We start from the raw sequence: 14,832 nt of genomic DNA on the forward strand, positions 1-14,832 counted from the left end.
GTGGTAACAGTCTGAGTTGAATGAAACAATGATAATATTTTATTTAAGAGATATTATTAAGTTGATGATCAATCCCACAAAAAAATTTATTTTCTTTTTACTTTATTTTTATCAATTTAAATAATTATGATTTCAACCACATGTATTGCACGTGCATCTCAGCTCTTGGAATAAAAGATTAATAGGAGAGAACGGATCCGAATTCGATTTTCTTATCGGATCCGTATTTCTTCTCATCAATCCGATTCGTTTACAACCTACGAGAAACTCTCATAAAACCTAGCACTCTCCCAAGTTCTACCCCTTTACGCTCTTCTCCGGCGCTGTGCGAGGGTTTCAGATTTCCCCCCAATTCCGTCCAGTTCCCAACCAAACGGTAAGCAAATCAAAACCCTAGTTTTACAAATTTCCTCTTTTTTTGTTAAAATTTCTGCTAGTGTTTCAGATTTCTCCCTAATTTGATCTGAATCTTTGTCGGTTATCGATTAATTCAGGTGCTGATTACGCCTGCTATCATTAAGCAGGCGTAATCGGATCTTTTGGGTAATCATGGCGCAGTTTGCGAAGCCTGAGAACGCTCTGAAGCGTGCTGAAGGTCAGCTCCTTACAATTTGATACTTTTTGGAACAGTTGAATTCTTGTTGACTGTATTAGACATTTACAGTGCAATTTTTCTGTGGGCAACCAAAATTTGATCAAAAATCGTAAATTACAGTGTTGATGGCTCTAAGGTTCTTTTAGTCTGGGTACTGTGCTAGTGATATCTTGGGAAAGGTTTTAGCTTTGACTTGTCTTAATTGTCACAGTCTCCAGCTTGGCTATGATATCTTCTAATTACATGCTTTCTTATGCCACTGCCATGAACAAGCTGGGTTTTTCTCATATTATGTCCTAAATCTATCATTTTTTCTTTTTAAATATTAGGTGCCCAAGTCTTCAATTTGTAATTTGTGACCCCAAATCTTCTTTATTTCTATATTAGACCCGAAATCTTTGTATTCCTAAATAAGACCCCCAATTACTATAAGTTAGTTTGAAAAAAACCCCATGAAGGATTTCCATTCAAATTCTTTGCATGGTTAACTCTTAACCATATTGAGTAAATTACAATTATAGCCCTTAGGAACCCAACCTCATTCTCCCACTACCTTTGTTTTCCAACTTCTCTCTCTTTTCTGTTTCCTCGTATCCCTCTTTTTGTATGAGCAGTTGAGAGGGAGAAGTTGTGGAAAAACACAACCCATTTAAAATGGTCCATTAAAATAAAACCCCTAATATTAGCATAGAATGTAACAAATTAAGCTTAAACCTAACTAGGGGGTCTTTTTTGAAACAACTTAAAGGATTTGTGTTTTAATTTAGAAATACCAAGATTTGAAGGTCTAATATAAAAAAGAAGAAGATCCGTCTTATATCATGAAAAGCCATTTATTTTTGCAACATATAATTTTATTATGATTTGCAAAATCTAACTGGTTTTGTTTCTTTCATTTTTTATTTCAGAGCTAATAAATGTTGGCCAGAAGCAAGCGGCCTTACAAGCGCTTCATGACCTTATTACGTCAAAGAGATACAGGGCATGGCAGAAGACCCTTGAGAAGATCATGTTCAAATATGTAGAACTCTGTGTTGACATGAGAAGAGGCAGATTTGCAAAGGATGGTCTTATCCAATACCGTATTGTTTGCCAACAAGTGAATGTCAGCTCTTTGGAAGAAGTGATTAAATATTTCATGCATCTGTCTACTGAGAGGGCTGAGCAAGCTCGCAGCCAGGCCCAGGCTTTAGAAGATGCTCTTGATGTTGAGGATTTGGAGGCTGATAACAGGCCAGAAGATTTGATGCTGAGTTATGTCAGTGGGGAGAAAGGGAAGGACAGATCCGACAGAGAGCTTGTGACTCCATGGTTCAAGTTTCTATGGGAAACCTATAGGACGGTTCTTGAGATTCTACGTAACAACTCAAAGTTGGAGGCGTTATATGCAGTGAGTTACATTTTCTTCATAGGTGTTCATTCTAGGAACTGCGTTATAGATTTCCTGTATTTGCATCCATTATTTTCATTGAGTGTGATAAATGCTAGACTGTTTTCACCTCCTTTAAAAGCAACTATTTTCTGGTGAAATTTCATCTTTACAGGTAATAATATTATTAGTTGTGTCTACAGTTGACCTTGTCTTAAAAACATGACCTTTGCTTTCCTAATTTCCTCTGAAAGAGTTCAGTGCAATTTTCTTGCACCAGGGTAGTGTTATTACACCAGCTTTATTAGAAATATACTATGCCCATTTTCCATCTTGACTGGTAAACATAACTTTTGAGCTCAGCTTTCAGAACATTTCAACATAGTGATACAGACTCAGTAGATAGTTCAGAATTGAAGGATGTTGGATTGTTATAATTTCAGGACAAATTTGACAATAGAGCCTTAGCCTTAAGGCTGGAGCCTGGATGTACTTTAACTTTAGTTTTCACTAGCTCCGTCACCTTTTATGTGTCTTAATTCTAATATTTTACCCAATAAATTTCAACTGTTAAGTTCTTGGTGGTAGGATTGTGAGTGTCTTTGTTATGAGATATGTGTGATAATCTAAATGAAACCATGAGAAGTAGCTGTTAGAAGGTAGTTTGATGCTTATTCAAAATTTAAGTTGGGTATTTTTAGTTTTTTACAAATTGTTGCTCTGAATTGGAAATGGATTACCATGTAATGATTAAAATCTATCCTTGATGTATAGCTTTTCTTGTTATGTAATGGCTGACTTACTTCATTGTTCGCTTCCTCATGCACTTATGTGGCTGTTTCCTTATGTGGGTTTTGATATCTAAAAATTGCTTTTGATCAATTGCGGAATTTGTCATTCATCTCAATAAGTGTCTTACTAATTTCTTGACGCATGTCCATGTAAGATTTTTTATCCTATTATTTTATTTATGCTATATATCAGTACTTTAGGACAATGTCCTTGATGAAGGAACTGGTACAAGTTCTTGGCCAATTGATCTACTTCTATCTAGCATGCCATGCCTTTAATTTTCTTTTATTTATTTATTTGTAGATGACAGCACATCGGGCATTCCAATTCTGTAAACAGTATAAGAGGACCACTGAATTCCGGAGATTATGTGAAATTATAAGAAACCATCTTGCGAACTTAAATAAGTACCGGGATCAAAGAGATAGGCCTGATCTGACAGCTCCCGAAAGCTTGCAGCTTTATTTAGATACAAGAGTAGAGCAACTCAAGATCGCAACAGATCTGGCTCTGTGGCAGGTTTGCGATATAGCAACTTCTATGTTTATGTTTGCCACTGAAGTGTCTTTTATCTTGTACTGTGATCTTCTTCAATGTTGTTGTACAGGAAGCTTTCCGATCTGTAGAGGATATTCATGGTTTGATGACGATGGTTAAGAAAAGTCCGAAGCCATCGTTGATGGTTGTATATTATGCCAAGCTAACAGAGATATTTTGGGTTGCGGACAGTCACCTTTACCATGCGTATGCATGGCTGAAGCTCTTTACATTGCAAAAAAGCTACAATAAGAACTTGACGCAAAAAGATTTGCAGTTGATAGCATCATCAGTTTTATTGGCTGCACTTGCAGTGACTCCTTATGACCATAAGCATGGAGCATCACATTTGGAAATTGAAAATGAGAAAGAGCGCAATCTGCGGATGTCTAGTCTCATTGGATTCAATTTAGATCCTAAAAGAGAGAACAGAGAGCTTGTAAGTTCTTATTTTGGATCTTTTTGACTTGGATGGTGTCAACCTATAAAATTAGATTGTAATAACATGGATTCTCTTTTTTCCTTGCAGCTTTCACGCTCATCACTCATTGCAGAACTGGTATGATTTCAAAAAAATAATCTAGTGCTAGTATTCTTCTGTTTTCAGTAAATTCTTTACTGCATTTAGTAGTATTTTTTCAGATGATTAGAGTAGAGTTACATATGTTGCGAACATAGAGGGAAGGAGGAAAATCTAAAGCAGCCTTAGATGGTGATAACCTTTTCATTATGGATAACATCCACTGGGCCTTAATTCAATGAACTTGATAGTTGCTGCACCATTGACTGGTTTTACCATGTTACTGAATTCGAACATGAAACCAGTGTCTTTTGTTCATGTTATATCAATAAAAGTGAATCATGCGGATCTATTGAGATCAAAAGAGTAATGCATGACCTTCTGTTTTCTTGCAATTGTACATCTGACATTTTCCCATGGTGTTGCACGCTTCCAGAAGAGGCTTTTAGGTATAAACATTTGATAACCAGTTAGCCCCTTCACATTTTCTTTCCTTAAATACCTTTTCCTCCTTTTAATTTAAAAGCGCTTGTGAAAGAGTTAATTGCCTGGCTGCATATGTGGGTAGAGTCTCCCTTCAACATCTACTCTTTAAGGTTACAAAAGTTGTCCATGAATGAGTCCACAGTGAAATATCGCTCTTAATTATTATGAAAGGAAAAGTAGAATAGGGTATTCAGTGTTTTGAACAATTGCTTCCAACTAACCTGCCTATACTGGTAATCTGTTATATACACCTTTAACATTTGAGAAGTTGTCTTAGGGTTTAATTTCAATCCCTGTTTGATCCAGAACAGACATTTATTTCAGATTTCATCATTTCATGGTTGTGTGATCTGTATATGGATATTATGAACAGAGTACCAGGCCATGTGATTGAATACATCTGATCAATTACACAGTGTCAAATAATATTTAGTTTCCGACGTGTCTGTTTATTTCATGCCATATTTTTTAAAGTAATAGTTTTTAAGCCCTGTAATTTTTAACAATAGTGAAATTTCAACTTACATTGTAAACATGAGTGGGTTAAGCTCTCTCTGCTCCTTTTGTCTACATGTTAAAGCATTTGTAAGGCTACATGCTGAAGTTTGAAAAAAATGGATAATATAATGCACCACTTGTATAGGATTGAATTTTGGCACTGGTGATTTGAACAGGGGTGTTGGTTTGCAATGTTGCATACATATCGATGAAACTGTTAAGCATTGAAACTCGCTAAACAACAAGGGATGTGTGCTCTTGTCAGTTCTTGAAAAATAATGAAACCCTTTTCTTTTCCTTGAAGAACACATGGAAAAGAAAAGAAAGAAATGATGAGGTGGAGAAGTGGAGGAAATGTTGAGGCAAAAGAACTGACTTGAAGTCTGGAAGATCTTGACAGGTATTTGAATAGAGATCGGGAAACTACTCACACTGTCACAGCCGCTGCCACTAACTAAACCTATTTGGATGCAAGGGATGGAGTATAATATAGGATTTGAGATCTGGAGTATTGTGTCCTAAGCTACGTAAGTTTTGGTTCTGACAACCTCTTTGACACTAACATAAATGACTCACCCTATTCTGAAGTTCTGATTTTAAAAATCTATATTAGTCTAAAATAAAGTTACTGGAACTTATAACCAATCATTAAGAGGCCAATGAATCCATCTGTAAATGAACATTTTCCTTTGTTAACCGTGTTTTGTAATTAACCTTCCATTAGGATGCTTTCCCTCTTGTGAGATGTAAATTTGAAGCCCAATGGGGAACATTTGCTTACATGTTCCTCGAAGTCTTCCATTTTCCCTGCGTGCAAATAGAATGAGAACTCTAATACATTCCTCATAGCCTTTTTAAGTTTAAAGGCATGGAAGTGCTTGAATTTGTTCTTGTGCATGTGTTTCAGGTTTTGTTACTATGGTTCATGTCAGATGCAATGACTTCTTTCTTTAGACTTTTTGTACCACATCTCGGCGACTATTATTATGTTTTCAACTTTTTGTTTGTGTTGTTGGTTACTTGTCAGTTCTGTTATTATTTTATTATTGGTTTTATAGTTTATCCTGCCACCGACTTCCTATAACATATTATTTTTAGCAGATTAGCATTAAATTGACAGTTAATCTTGTCAGTGTTGTTGAGTCTTGTGAATGTAATTTATAATTGGCCACTTGATGGATGGTAGTTCTAGTGTTTATCGAAGTTGTAACTGCCTGAACGATTTGTAACTGGCCACTTTGAGGGATGGTAGTTCCAGTTTTGTTGTGTATTCCTTCATCCTTTTTAATGTAATTTACAACTTAAGGCAAGAACCTAAGCTGGTGTTAGTTTCTATAAAAAAATTATTTATTCAATGTTTAATAACTTGTAAATCCATTTTACTAGATAGATTTTTTGTGTATACTTATTTTCTTCTTCTTTTTTCCTCTCAATGATATAGGCCTCCAAAGGAGTAATGACATGTGTCTCGCAAGAAGTGAAGGACCTCTACAATATCTTAGAACATGAATTTCTTCCACTTGATCTTGCATCAAAAGCGCAGTCTTTGCTTACTAAGATATCCAAACTTGGGGGAAAACTCTCCTCTGTTCCTTCTGTTTCGGAAGTGCAGCTATCACAATATATTCCTGCCCTTGAAAAACTTACTACAATGAGAGTATTGCAGCAGGTACATACATTATGATGATTTTTTAATATATTTGTTAGTGGAAGAATGTTAGGCTCAAAGAACTATAATGTCCCCGTGCTATGGCACACAGATATTTGCATGCGTCAACTAACTACTGTACACTATTTTCTTGTGATTAACATTTAGTACGTGGTTTTACCATATGTGGCAAGTCTTTCTGCATGTAACTGTATCTATCTGCTGGCACTTTTGGAAATATTCAGTCAAAAACACATATTTCCTCAGGAGGTTATTTCTAGTTGAATTGGAACATTTGTTATGTTTGGAGTTACAAAATAAATGGAGCAGACAAGACATTGGTGCAATTAGCAACAGCCTTTTAGAGAATATAAGAACTGTATTATTTTGAGATAATTAATGTTTATATGTAAGAAGTATTTTAATTGTATTGCTTAATGCTTCATGATTACCCATACATTTACTTGCAAACTCTTCCTTGCTTCTTCAGGTCTCTCAGGTTTATCAATCTGTGAAAATAGAGATGCTCTCAAAGATGATTCCATTCTTTGACTTTTCGTTCGTGGAAAAGATTTCAGTTGATGCTGTCAAATATAATTTTGTTGCTGTTAAAGTTGATCATCGGAAGGGCGCTGTGGTTTTTGGCAATGAGGTATGTAATCATGCTACAAACTCTCTTTCAATAGTTATCATTTGCTGCACCTTGTTTATTCTGTTTTATGCATTGTTTTTTTTTACATCAGAGGACATGCTAGCATCTAGGTTTATGACTGCTCGTACTAAGAAATTGTGTCTGCATGTCATGTGAGGCCTTTTATGCTCTTGGTCTGGTTTTTGTTGAAGATGCGTTCTTATACATTTTGTCGCACGGTGTCTGTAACCTTGCTAGTTCATCTGCTTTAGATTGTATATATTTTGTTGCCTATTATATTTTCAATGCCCTGTATTACTTTTCTTTATGATTTTTTCCTGATCTGAGTAAAGTGTAATCTCATGCCCTAAAAGGAAAATCATGACTTCATCACAGCCTGTAAATCTCGCCTATGTACTTGCCAATGTGACAGAAAGTGCTACGTGCTGGACCCGGTGCCTACCTCCTAGGCTCCTAGGCAGTTTTTTCTTTTATCTGGAGTTGGAAGAGATTTTGCTGAAAGTGGAGAACGAGGAGGTGTTCGAGTTGGTGGATGAGTCTAGGGAGTTGGAGGATGTGGAGATGGCTGCGGAGGAAAATGGACTACGACCTAAATTTTGCAGTCCATATATCGGTCCATGCTCCCCTAGGCTATGATGCACGGATATGGATACGGGACACGGATACGACACGGACACGGATACGGGATACGACAAAATAAAAAAATAGGATATGGGGATACGGCAAGGAATTTTTTTAAATTATTATTATATATAGAAAAATTTATAAAATTCAACTAACAATCTAAAATATGAATCTATCACAAAATATATAGAAAAATTTATAAAATTCAACTAACAATCTAAAATATGAATCTATCACAAAATAACAATCTAAAATATATTATTTGTAACTTTCTCCATCAGATTTATGATAATAATATGACGTTGGGTTGCTGCTCGAACTAAAAAACCGGAGGAGATGATGATAATGGAGGAATGGAGGGTGGACTTGAGGAGTCGAAGGAAGGAGGAGTCGGTCGATGGGATCGGGTCGGAACAGCGGAGGTGATCGAATCGAACGAGAGTGAGCTGAGAGATTGAGAGAGAGGATTAGGGCTAGGGTTTTTTCTTTTTTTTATTTCGTTTGAGTCAGCTGAGGATCGAATTGAACTGAACGGGAGATTTGAGAAATAAGGATGAGTTTTTTAATCGAACGGTTCGGGTTGGATTTTAACAACTAAACCCGCAACCCCAATGAATCGGCCTTCGGCCAATCCGAGCCGTGTCCGAGCTCCTTTGACCGTGTCCGAGCCTAATTTGACCGTTGACCCGTGTCGGACACGGATTGACCGTGTTCGACACGTGTCGTGCACGTGTCGTGACGAATCCATGTCTGATTCGAGTCGGACACGAATTCGTGGCCTCCGGGGGCGAATCCGTGCTTCAGAGCCCCTAGGTGCTCCCAAGCCTAAGGGGGGCAGCCTAAGTACTGATAAGCAAGGTTTTAAATATCGGATATCGGAAAAATATCGGATTGCGGATATCGGAGAAATATCGGGGATATGTGGTAAATATCAGAATACCATAATGGATATTTGCATATATAGTATAATGCACTAAAATGTAATCTGAGCATACTTAATGAAATCTAAGCATACCAACGGTAAATAATATATGTTTAGGATCACTATTCAACCTTGTAAAACAAACAAAAGTACAAGTCAACGGTGTAATATTTGGTCTGATTTTTTAGGGGAAAATGTCATTTGATATAATAGGCAAAAATTATGATATCTCGCCCAAAAATTGCTAACCACGGTATGTTGTTTTGTGACGAGCCATATAAAAAGATATATCGGTCCATATATCGGCTGATATATCAGGCATATCGGGGGTATATCGCCCAAAATAGCCAAAAAGCGGGGAAGAATATTTAGAGATCATATCGATTGCGACAAACCCTGTAAAAGGATATATTGGAGGATATATCGGGCCATGTCAGGGATATTTTAAAACAATGCTGATAAGGCCTAGCTGGAGGACTAGACCGCTATTTAAAACTATGCTACTTACAATAATAGCGTTAAAGGTCTCAGTTTAGTAGGTGTCTCATACACTGGAGGACAATTGTTTGTTGAAGTTGTTAGCTGTCATGTTATCATTAGTATTGATGATCATATTGGCAATGATTATAACCAGAATATCATGTAGGATATCATCATCTAATATTTATTATGCTATATCCCACATGCTTCTTTGACAATCATAAGTCCAAGCAATCAGTAAGTTTGTAGCTTAAGATTTTACCGGAAGTATGTATAACACTCATGGATTCCAATGCTTAGGGATTATTAAAGATGTCCGCTTTTTAAAACTATGATACTTGCATTATGGCATTAAAGGTCTCACTTTAGGAGGAGTCTAATACACTTGGGGACAATTGTTTGTTGAAGTTGTTAGCTGTCATGTTATCATTAGAATTGATGATTATTTTGTCAATGATGATAACCATAACATCATGTAGGATATCAGCTAATATTTATTATGCTATATCTCACATGCTTCTTTGACAATCATAAGTCCAAGCAATTAGTAAGTTCGTAGCTTAAGATTTTCCCAGAAGTATGTGGAATATGGATGAAACTATTTTTCTGGAATGGTTTACATCTTTAGTAATCTGTTAGCATTGACATCCACGAGTGCTATACATGTCACTTTGTTCAATTTGAAGATTGCCAGTCCGCATGTATCATCTTTGTGACTACTTAGAGATAGGTGGTTGGACCTGTAGACAATTCTGACTACGTGATAGGCTAGGAAATTAGGAATTTTGTGATAACTTGTAAACCAGGAGAAGCAACCAAGCTTCTCAGACTTAATGGTTAGGTTTTTCTCATATTAGATCCCCAAATCGTCTTTAATTTTATATTAGACTCCTGACTCTAGGTATTTCTAAATTAGACCCCCAATTCTTTTAAGGTGTTAAAAAAACAATCTGTGGATGGTTATTGTCCAAAACCCTTAGCTAGATATGGTTAACTCTTAACTGCTACATTAACTACTCTGGCCTTAGTAACCTACTCTATTCTCCCTCTTCCTGACATTGACAACCGTAGTCCGGGAGGGAAGAGTGATTGAGGAAGGGAGGGAGTCTAAAAGGCTAAAATCTGATCATTTGTAGCTGTAACATAAAAGGCATAACAGTCCAGAAAAAATGGCATAACAGTGTATAAACAGGATGTGTGGATCTATTATATCAAACACCCTTAATAATATACACTAAGGCCTGTTTAATATTCCATGTACACTTGTTGGATGAACTTTTGGTATTGTATCACTCTGAAGCCTTTAACCTTTAGCTTAATTCTTTTAACATTATTGTAAGTTGTCACTATGCTTTTCATGTTCAATGCCGCAACTAAACTCAATCATGCTTTGAAGTACATGCATCACCAACATTACATTCAGTCATCAACTATTCTAAGTTAATTTGTGATGGTTGTGAATATGTTATTTCAATTCCAGGACATTGAATCTGACAAGGTGTGTGATCATCTAACTGTTCTTGCTGAGTCTCTCAATAAAGCAAGGAGCCTTATATATCCACCAGTAAAGAAGCAACCGAGGCTAGGCGATAGCTTGTATGTTTTAGCAGATATTGTGGATAAGGAACACAAAAGGCTACTTGCTAGGAAATCCATTATTGAGAAGCGCAAGGAGGAACATGAACGTCAGATGCTAGAAATGGTATATATCTGATAACTTTTTTCCATAGGTATATTTGACTTTTAAAGCTAAGTGGAAATATGAAATATTTAGGAAAAGGAAGAAGAATCAAAGAAAATGAAACTTCAGAAGATAACTGAAGAAGCAGAACAGAAGCGACTTGCCACTGAATATACCCGAAGAAAGGAGCAGAGGATTCGTGCTGAAATAGAGGAGAGAGAATACCAAGAAGCTCAAGCCTTATTTCTAGAAGCCAAGAAGAACAAAAAGATCAAGAAAAACGTGCTCGAAGGGGTAAGCTGATCCATGCCTTTTGCTTTTCCCTAGTAAGGTCTGCTAAAGTTCAACATATATAGAGGATGGTAATTATCTGATGATTCTAGAAGTCTCCCTTTGAGGATTTTATTTCTATCTTTGGCTCATGTAAAAGCTTTGTTTTGGCCTATGCCCTTTTATTCTATCTCCAGCTAAAAGAGAACATTTTCTCTTTCACCGCTCAGCTTATGATAAGATTAGGGTGGTTCTTATATATTCTTTTCCCCTCAAGTCACTGAGTCATTTATGTTTTAACTGCTCAGGAGAAAGTCACAAAGCAGACGCTTATTGACTTGGCCTTAAGTGAACAACTTAAGGAGCGTCAGGAAATGGAAAAGAAGCTGCAGAAGCTAGCCAAGACGATGGATTATTTGGAACGTGCAAAGAGGGAAGAAGAGTCCCCACTAATTGAGCAAGCGTTCCAACAGCGCCTTGTAGAGGAGAAAATTCTTCATGAACGCGAGCAACTGGTTTGCCTATGATAGTTTTCCTCTTGTTGTAGTTTGCTTTCACTTCCGTGTATCAAAATATCCCTAAAACCATTATACTTCCTGCAGAGAGAGATTGAGTTGAGTAGGCAGCACCATGCTGGCGATCTTCAAGAAAAGAATAGACTTTCCAGACTCTTGGACAATAAGGTTTGTGTGTTTTTCTGCAGCTGTGCTTGCTCCTGTTGGGCCTGAACTTGTTTGTTTAATGTGCTTGTATATTTTGGCCTTTGTGAGGTGTTCGTAATTGTTTGGGTATCCTTACTAAATTTGACTTGAAAATGCATTCTTTTCTAGTTGATTACTGGTTATCTAAATTGACATTCAGTATGATGGGTTAGTAATTAGTTTAAAATGTTTTATATGATTTATATTTACCTTAGTGATGGCTTGAAGAAACTGCAGACTTGTGATGATAACCCTTTTTTTTTGCGTTTGTGCTACGTCTTATTGAAGTCTTGCTATAATCTTCAACATCTCGGTAAGTTCTTGTTTCACTCTCAGGTTTCAAGAGGATACGAACAAGAAAGTATAGATGGAATGATTTATCAATCAACACAAAAAAGTAACATTGATTCATTTGATTGATAAGATTTCTGTTACTCAACACAGGGGCATGACCTCTTGGATGTTGACAATCAATTGGGCAGCTGCAAATGCCACTAGTGTTATGTTCAATTCATGTAGGAATTTTGCATTTGACTATTCAAACAATCATTTTCAATTTGTTTGCTTTTTGACATCTTTCATATGCACCCTGATCTGAAATTTCTCATCTCAATGGATGGTGTGGGTATTGAGAGGGGTAGAAAGTAATTGTGCATTACCTACCGGTGTACTCGGTCCATATGCTAAATTGCTAATCTCTCTTTGTAACATTTCAACTTCTATCACTTGCTTTCTTTATCTAGTCTTAGGACTAAGTTTACAAAAACCATTAAGCCCACTGCCCTAATATGAAAAATATGTTGTAGAAGTAAACTTTTTTTTCTTTTTATATTGTGTGCTCTAGATTTCTGGTTTCCTTAGGTAGTTAATCCTATTCAACTTGATTAGTTCAGTAATATGATGCCCAGTTGTTACTGTAGTAATGTTTATCTGTGCTTGCTCAATTTGTTTATGTTTCACAAGTATTATCAGTTATCCATTTGCTACAGTACTGGGAATATCCTCACTTTTATTAATCCTTTGGTTCTCTCAACATGACGCGCTTTCTAATATTAATGCAGAGCAGTGATCTGGTCCAGAATTGGAAATATACCACAAATTGATTTGTTCTTTAGTTCAAAATCTATAGAATTGTATTTCATGATTTATCTGTAATCTTTGTGGCTTAAACCGAAAGTCAAATGCTACAGCTTTTGCTTTTATTAATGGAGCTAATTTGTTTCATCAGTTAACCATTATATCTGCATTTCTGTTCCCAGCTTATTTTCCAGGAAAAAATTGTAAGCCGCCGTCAGGAAGAACACAATCGTCTTAAGAAAGAGAGGGAGGACCGTATCAACCAGGTAATTTCATCAAGGAAGCATGGAAGAACACAATCGTCTTAAGAAAGAGAGGGAGGACCGTATCAACCAGGTAATTTCATCAAGGAAGCATGAAAGAGAGATCAAGAGGAAGCTGCGAGAGGGAGGACCGTATCAACCAGGTAATTTCATCAAGGAAGCATGAAAGAGAGATCAAGAGGAAGCTGCTTTTCTACCTGAAGTCTGAGGAAGAGAGACTGACCAGGCAGCGCGAAGAGGAGGAAGCACGGAGGCGTGAAGGTATTGCTTCCTGAAATTTCCTCTTCCTTTCCTTGAGTTCGTCACAGAAAATCCTGTCAATTTCTAATCCTTGTAAAGTAGTTTTAGTTACATCAGATTCGTGGTGTGTTTGCTACTTGGACCTTGGCAACTTTTATAAACAACGTGCAAGAATAATTACAGTAAAATAAATAATGAACAAAAGATATATTCGACCAACATAGAATAGAACTGAGTAATGGAATAAAGAATAGCTATCACATTCCTGACACCCTTACCTGCTTGACCTCATTATCGAACTCTTGCAGAGTATTTGTTGTGCAATAATTTGGCTCATTGTAGGAATCCTAATTCCTAACAGTGGTGTTAGATAAAATAATTTGACTGTAAAAATATGATATCAATTGGGCTAAGTAAGTAGCACTTAAATACCTTATAGCTTACATGTGTTTACACTTATATACCCTATCTTTTTTTCTTGACATTTAAATACCTATAATTTACTTGACTTTGAACTTGTAAACTCTTATCTTTTTTCCTTGACATTTAAATACCCTATAGTTTTCATGACTTTACACTATATACACTTTCTTTCTTTTCTTGACATTTAATACACTATTGTTTTTTAAAATAGCACTTCACTACTGAAATGTTGAAATATTTTCATAGAAGTTTCTATGTGATACATACATGATAAAAATTGGTTTTATAACCCTAAACTTGGTTGAATCAGAATAAAAGCTAATTTTGAGGGGAAAAGGGGGAGTAAATAAGATTGAAAATCAGTTTTTTAGTTGAAAATACCAACTTCAGAGGTATATTTGATGAATTTTTATCATATGCAAGTTACATGAAAAATTTTATGGAAAAGTTTCAATGTTTACCAATAATATTACTATGTTTAAAGATAGTAAAATGCAATTTCAAAAAACAATAAAGTATTTAAATGTCAAGGAAAAAAGATAGGGTATATAACTGCAAAGTCATGTAAACTGTAGAGTATTTAAATGGCAAGAACAAAAGATGGGGTATATAACTGCAAAGTCATGTGAAATATAGGGTATTTAAATATCAAGAAAAAAGATAGTGTATATAAGTGTGAAGTCCTGTAAACTATAGGGTATTTAAATGTCAAGAAAAAAGCTGGGGTATATAAGTGCAAAGTCATGTAAACAATAAGGTATTTAAGGTATATTTAGCCTATAAATTGCATTTGGGAGCTAACTTATCATTGATTGTATAGTGTAAGCAATGTTCTGTTGGATAATGTCGACCTGTAGATGATCTCTCTGAGAGTAACCTAAGTAGAAGGAGGTGTAACCTACAAAATGTTATAGGATCTTGGTGGTGGGTAAATTGCAGAAAATCTCAACCAGATTTTCAAGATTCACCGAAAACCTTCATAACTTTTCAAAAATGACAGTTTACCCCTCCATTTCAATTTATACAAAATCAACTTTTAATCAAAACAATAATT

At 35.9% G+C, this 14,832-nt stretch overlaps 1 protein-coding gene across 1 annotated transcript in view; it reads left to right on the forward strand.

Annotated features, from left to right (window-relative positions):
• The window catches only part of LOC109831316 (eukaryotic translation initiation factor 3 subunit A-like), a gene marked incomplete at its 3' end in the record, with an annotated part of 16,201 nt that continues 1,634 nt past the window's right edge, over positions 266-14,832 (forward strand). Inside the window, exons 1-14 of the mRNA XM_020398650.1 lie at positions 266-376; positions 495-595; positions 1,504-1,985; positions 3,060-3,275; positions 3,364-3,732; positions 3,823-3,852; positions 6,239-6,466; positions 6,936-7,097; positions 10,604-10,825; positions 10,898-11,098; positions 11,383-11,589; positions 11,677-11,757; positions 13,035-13,118; positions 13,259-13,376. Coding sequence (XP_020254239.1) covers positions 550-595; positions 1,504-1,985; positions 3,060-3,275; positions 3,364-3,732; positions 3,823-3,852; positions 6,239-6,466; positions 6,936-7,097; positions 10,604-10,825; positions 10,898-11,098; positions 11,383-11,589; positions 11,677-11,757; positions 13,035-13,118; positions 13,259-13,376 — 2,446 coding nt within the window. The remainder of the gene's footprint in view (positions 377-494; positions 596-1,503; positions 1,986-3,059; positions 3,276-3,363; positions 3,733-3,822; positions 3,853-6,238; positions 6,467-6,935; positions 7,098-10,603; positions 10,826-10,897; positions 11,099-11,382; positions 11,590-11,676; positions 11,758-13,034; positions 13,119-13,258; positions 13,377-14,832) is intronic.

This window comes from Asparagus officinalis, chromosome 2 (genome assembly GCF_001876935.1).
Source record: "Asparagus officinalis chromosome 2, Aspof.V1, whole genome shotgun sequence".
In the NCBI taxonomy this organism is placed as follows: Eukaryota; Viridiplantae; Streptophyta; class Magnoliopsida; order Asparagales; family Asparagaceae; genus Asparagus; species Asparagus officinalis.